This window comes from Colobus angolensis, unplaced genomic scaffold, assembly GCF_000951035.1.
Source record: "Colobus angolensis palliatus isolate OR3802 unplaced genomic scaffold, Cang.pa_1.0 Scaffold22, whole genome shotgun sequence".
NCBI classification, from domain to species: domain Eukaryota; kingdom Metazoa; phylum Chordata; class Mammalia; order Primates; family Cercopithecidae; genus Colobus; species Colobus angolensis.
In genome coordinates, this window is record NW_012115377.1 from 3,371,368 (window position 1) to 3,377,358 (window position 5,991).

Genomic DNA, 5,991 nt, shown 5'->3' on the forward strand with positions numbered 1-5,991 from the left:
TGAGCCACCGTGCCCGGCCTTTTTTTTCTTTTTTCTTTTTTTTTTGGTCACTTAGGCTGGAGAGCAGTGGTATTATTATAGCTCACACTGGGCTCAAGCAATCCTTCCACCATAGCCAACTCAGTAGCTGGGACCACTGGACGTGCACCACTATGCTTGGCTAATTTTTTTATTTTTTATTTTTTAAAGACAAGGTCTCTGTCACCCAGGCTGGAGTGCAGTGTCACAATCATGGCTTACTGCAGCCTCAACCTCCCAGGCTCAGAAATCCTCCCATCTCAGCCTCCTAAGGAGCTGGGACTACAGGTGCAGGCCACCACGCTTGGCTAATTTTTTTTAGAGAAAGGGTCTGTTTATGTTGCCCAGGTTGGTCTCAAACTCCTGGCCTCAAGTAATCTGCCAGTCTCAGCCTCCCAAAGTGCTGGGATTACAGGTATGAGCCACTGCACCCGGCCTGCCTTCTTAATAAGGCATTTCTGTGTAAAAGAGTCATTTCCAAGTACAAGAAAACCTCTACTGAAAGCTAAGAAGAGAGCAAGTAAGATTTGGGGCAGTGGTTTCTTTTCCATTCATGACATCATTTCCTTGATGGGATCTTTTTAACAAGGACTGAAAAAGCCAAATACAGTCAAGGAAGTTGTGCCTACTTCAACAGCAGCAGCAGCATTGGGGCTGAGAAGTCCATTCAGAAAAATACAGATTTCTCTCTCTGCAGATCCGAGCAGCCTTCAAACCCAAAGGGATCGCGTCCACGCTGTGGCCACCCTGTTGTTGCTGAGAGGCTGAGCGGCGGGTGGGCGCACATTACCTGTGGGGAGGCTGGCACAGGAGGGGCTGCCGCCGAGGGACGCAGAGTCACGGATGCTGGCGAATCCGCTCCACCCTCGGAATTCTGCATGCTCAGGTCTAAAGAAAGGCGGAGAGAGATTGGGTGGGCAAGGGTTGCAAGCACTGAAACCCCAAGAGGCAACTAACAAGTTCAAGGGAGGGAAGGAGTAACCAGCTACAGTCTTCAAAGTCGAAAGGCAGAGACCCTGGTGGTACCGCCTAAGTGAGGAGCTGTAAGAACAGGCTGCACAACTGTCCCACAGAAGGAGAGAGGGGCCAGAGAAAGTTTTCCAAATATAAACCCCAAAAAGAGCTCTCTCACCGCACAATGGCAGGAATTCCTCAACAGAAGGCCGGGACAATGGCTCTGTGCCCAAGTCTGAGCAGGTTGAACTATTTTGAAGGGCTCAATTGTTTACTCATTTCTCCAGCAAATCAAAAGCTCTGGGTGGGTGACTGCCATGTGGGGAGCTACTGCACCCCAAATGACAATGGGAGATACTCTAAGGCTGGGTTTCCCCACTGTGGCACCACTGACATCTGAGCTGGATACTTTGCTGTTGGAGGCCCATCCTGGGCACTGCAGGGTGCTGAGCAGCCTCCCTGGCCTCCACCCATTCCATGCCAGGAGCACTCCCTCTCCAAGCTGTGGCAATCACAAATGTGTTCAGATATTGCCAAGTGACCCCTGGGGGGCAGCGTGAGAACCACTGGCTAGCGAGAGAAAAGGTGATCTGCAGAGGGAGCAAAGAAATGGTACATTTATCCTGGGCTGGATAAAAGCCCTCACGAATTTTGGCAGTAAGTAAAAACTGCCTTCTGTTCAAAGCCATCTTTGCCCACAAGAAAGTATAAACATGTATTTCTTTGCTGTCAGAGGCATACATCTTTCAAAGAGGTAGTTTAAAAATTCTATATAAAATGACTCATTTAATATCGTGGCAGATAATATAGATTTGTTCCATGAAAGTGCTAAAAGTCAAACAGTCTTCACTTTTAAATAAACAATCTGCTATGTCGAGCATTTGAGACATAGTTAAGTACACACACTTAGGTAGGGAGGCGGCTTTGTGATCAGGCACACCAGTCCCCCGTCCTGGCACCAGCTCTGAGCATGTCACCCACCCAGTGTGGGGTCTCCACGGCTCCTGCCTGCTTGGGGCAGTGAGGACTGAACCTCAGGCATACATCGTGGTGCACGTGACACAGAACACAATAGACATTTGCTACAACTTTTCTGTTTCTCTATCACCTCCAGAGTTTTTATCTCTTAGAATGAGTGAAAAAAAAAATTTAAGCCTTTTAAAAACGAAAAGCCGGGCGCGGTGGCTCACGCCTGTAATCCCAGCACTTTAGGAGGCGGGGGGATCACGAGGTCAGGAGATAGAGACCATTCTGGCTAACACGGTGAAACCCCGTCTCTACTAAAAATACAAAAATTAGCCGGGCGTGGTGGCAGACGCCTGTGGTCCCAGCTACTCGGGAGGCTGAGACAGGAGAAGAGCTTGAACCCAGGAGGCAGAGCTTGCAGTGAGCCCAGATCGCACCACTGCACTCCAGCCTGGGCGACAGAGCGAGACTCCATCTCAAAAACGAAAAGCCAAATTTATAATAGATTAAACTAATTTACCTAAGGAAAGCAGAAAGATGTGTGTGTTTGAATTCGAGTGTGCTGGATCAATCCCATCTGTATTGTTGGGGACTATTCTCCGACCGCCACCACTCCACCCCCAATTCCCCTCCCAAATACCTTTGGTGCGACCCAGAGACCCGTGGCCAGTGCCTCGGGATTTTTCTGTTCTGCGTGAGCCTGACTCACTTCTCACCACTAGATGGCCCCAGAGCCACACGGTGATTGGCTGGGGCGTTAACAAAACCTTACACAGCCTGCACCGCCTACCTTCCATTCTTTCAAAAGATTGTAAATTTCCCATAGTGTATTTCCTGAGTCCTCAACTCATTCTTTCTGTCTTTGACAGACCTAACCTTTGGAATTTTTCTGTTGCAAGCTGTTTGTATTCACAGTTTCCTTTAAATGTTTAAATCAGTCATTTGCCCACCATCCACCATGCTGTTCCCATCTGAAGCCAAGTGGGTAGCGTCAGTGATACTAGAAGGAGATAATTTGACTAGACCTCTTTGTGAAAGGAGTCCACCAGTGATAAAGTGAGAATGCTGACTTGACTAAGACCAGTTCCTTGTTCCGCAGGTGGAAATAATTTTGCTCCAAACTCCACACTTTATTTAAGTAAGAAGAGGCCATGAGAGTGTTAACGGTGAGACTGTGGTCTGTCCACCATGGCCAGAATGCACCTTCCAGAATGCAAGTTATTCCACATCACAAGCATTTATACATGAATGTGTTCCCCTAATTTATTTTTGTTCTTTATTATTATTATTATTATTTTGAGATGAAGTCTTGCTCTATCGCCCAGCCTGGAGTGCACATGGCATGATCTTGGCTCACTGCAACCTCTGCCTCCCAGGTTCAAGTGATTCTCCCACCTCAGCCCCCTAAATAGATGAGATTACAGGCACCCACCATCATGCCTGGCTAAGTTTTGTATTTTTGTAGAGACAGGGCTTTACCACGTTAGTCAGCCTGGTCTCAAACTCTTGACCTCAGGTGATCTGCCTACTTCAGCCTCCCAAAGTGCTGGGATTACAGGCATGTGCCACCGCGCCCAGCCTGTGCCCCTAATTTAACACACTATTTACCATGTGCTGTCTTATAGGTCAGACCATTGAGTCTGTGGCTTTTTGCCTGCAGGCACGCCCCAATCCACAAATGCTTGGGTGCCAGAAAGCATCAGTCTCATTATCCTGAAGGGTCAAAGGACAGAGTTCTGAATGCTGGGGTGTGGAGATTCTGGAAGAGAGAGCCACAGAAAGGGTGAGCCCCCAAATCTTCCTACAAAATACACCTGAATCTTTGGCTAAGCAACTACACCACAAAGGTGTGGGGGAGATGCCAGGGATCTTGGGGAAAAACCAGGAGTGCAAAGATAAAAAGTTAAGTGAAGATTTCAGCTGCTGCCTGTTGCAGGAGGGAGAGTTTGAATCTAGCCAAGTCACTTGCCTTCAGGGGAACTCAGCTGAATCTACAGATTGTACAACACATCATTAATGATGCCCAGGACCCAGTAAAAATCATGAGCTAGGAAAAGAAACAGGAAAGTGTACCTACACTCAAGAGAAACAAATAAAAGGAAAAAAGAAAAGCAGTTAATTATAACCAAACCCAAGATAATCCAGATGATATAGATAGCATACAAGGACTAAAGCAGCTACTAAAAATAACTTCAAGAACTTAAAGGAAGTTATATACATAATGAATGAACATATGGGAATCTCAACCAAGAAACAGAAAGTATAAAAGGTGAACCAGGCCGGGTGCGGTGGCTCACGCCTGTAATCCCAGCACTTTGGGAGGCCGAGGTGGGTGGATCACGAGGTCAGGAGATCAGGACCATCCTGGCTAACACGGTGAAACCCCATCTCTACTAAAAATACAAAAAATTAGCCGGGTGTGGTGGCGGGCGCCTGTGGTCCCAGCTACTCGGGAGGCTGAGGCAGGAGAATGGCATGAACCCAGGAGGCGGAGCTTGCAGTGAGCCGAGATCGCGCCACTGCACTCCAGCCTGGGTGAGAGTGAGACTCCGTCTAAACAAAAAAAAAAAGTGAACCAAATAAAAATTGTGGAGCAATAACTGAAGTAAAAACTTAACTAGATGCACTCAACAGCTGGTTAGAGATAATGGAAAGAGTTAGTGAACTTAAAGATAGAAAAAAAGCATTTACCCAATCTGAAGAATGAGGAGAAAATATATGAAGAAACATGGATAGAACAAACTGTCTAATATATATGTAACCAGAGTCCTAGAAGACAAAAAGAATATAAGAGAAAAAAATATTGAAAAATGGCCAAACATCTCTACATTGGGTGATGGATATCAACTTAGAGGTCCAAAAATCTCAACAAACCCTAAAAAGAATACAAAGTAAGCCAAGATAGGTATGTCATGGTTAAACTGTTAAAAGAAGTAAAGAGAAAATCTTGGAAGCAGTCAGAGAAAAACTACATATTATATTCAGAGAACAAGGGCATGGATGATGACTGACTTCTCATCAATAACAATGGCAACCAGAAGACAATGGAATGACATTTTTAATATGCTGGGCTGGGGGGCGGGGGGGGGGGAGCGGGAAACCCTATCAGCCCATAATTCTATCTCCAGCAAAACTATTCTTAAAAACTGAAGGTGGAATAAAGACATTTTTTGCATAAACAAAACCTGATGAAGTTTTCTGTCTACACTATGAGAAATGCTAAAGGAGTTCTTCAGGATGAAAGGAATTAATATCAGATGGTAAATTTGGATCTATTACAAGGAGTAAATATCACTTAAAATGATAAATATGCAGGTAATTATAAAAAAACTGTATTTTTCCTTTTCTTCTCTTAATTTATTTTAAATACATAAAACTTTAACAAAAACTTTGTAACACTCCATTGTGGGGTTTATATCATATGTAGATGTTCTCTATGACAATTATAACACAGAGGATGGGTACAAATTAAGTTATACATTCAAGGTTCTTGTATTTTACCTATAGTAAACTCTGTAAATTGTGATAAATTATCAATGCACGTTGTAACCTCTGAAGCAACCACTAACAAAAAGAAAATACAAAAAGATATAGCTAAAAAGCTAATAGAGAAATCAAATGAAATCCTACTTAACATATTTGATTATCCAAATAAAGCCAAGAAATAAAGAACAGAGAAACAAAAAACAGATGACACAAATAGAAAGCAAATGGCAGAACTGCTTTGCTAAATCCAGATACATTAATATTATATTAAATGTAAATAAACTAAATTCTTGAATGAAAAGGCAGAAATGATTAGCCTGGGTAACAATCAAGTTCGCATTATATGCTCCCTAAAAGAAACCCTCCTTAAAAATAAAGGCACACATAGGTTGAAAGTAATAGAATGAAAAGAGATCCACTGTGCAAACTGATCTTAAGAAAGCTGGAGTGTGGCCGGGTGCGGTGGCTCAAACCTGTAATCCCAGCACTTTGGGAGGCCGAGACGGGCGGATCACGAGGTCAGGAGTTCGAGACCATCCTGGCTAACATGGTGAAACCCCGTCTCTA

The 5,991-nt window shown here is 44.4% G+C and overlaps 1 protein-coding gene across 2 annotated transcripts in view; it reads right to left on the bottom strand.

Moving 5' to 3' along the window:
* The window catches only part of RFX2 (regulatory factor X, 2 (influences HLA class II expression)), a 55,774-nt gene extending 52,863 nt beyond the window's left edge, over positions 1-2,911 (bottom strand). Inside the window, exons 1-2 of one of the 2 annotated variants that reach the window (XM_011943516.1) lie at positions 2,815-2,911; positions 809-906 (exon numbers count right to left, since the gene is read on the bottom strand). In XM_011943516.1, the coding sequence (XP_011798906.1) occupies positions 809-898 (90 nt within the window). In that variant the 5' untranslated portion in view covers positions 899-906; positions 2,815-2,911. Of the gene's footprint in view, positions 1-808; positions 912-2,814 lie in introns of those variants that run through there. The other variant, XM_011943517.1, reaches the window with a different exon arrangement.
* Positions 2,912-5,991: the final 3,080 nt, after the last annotated feature.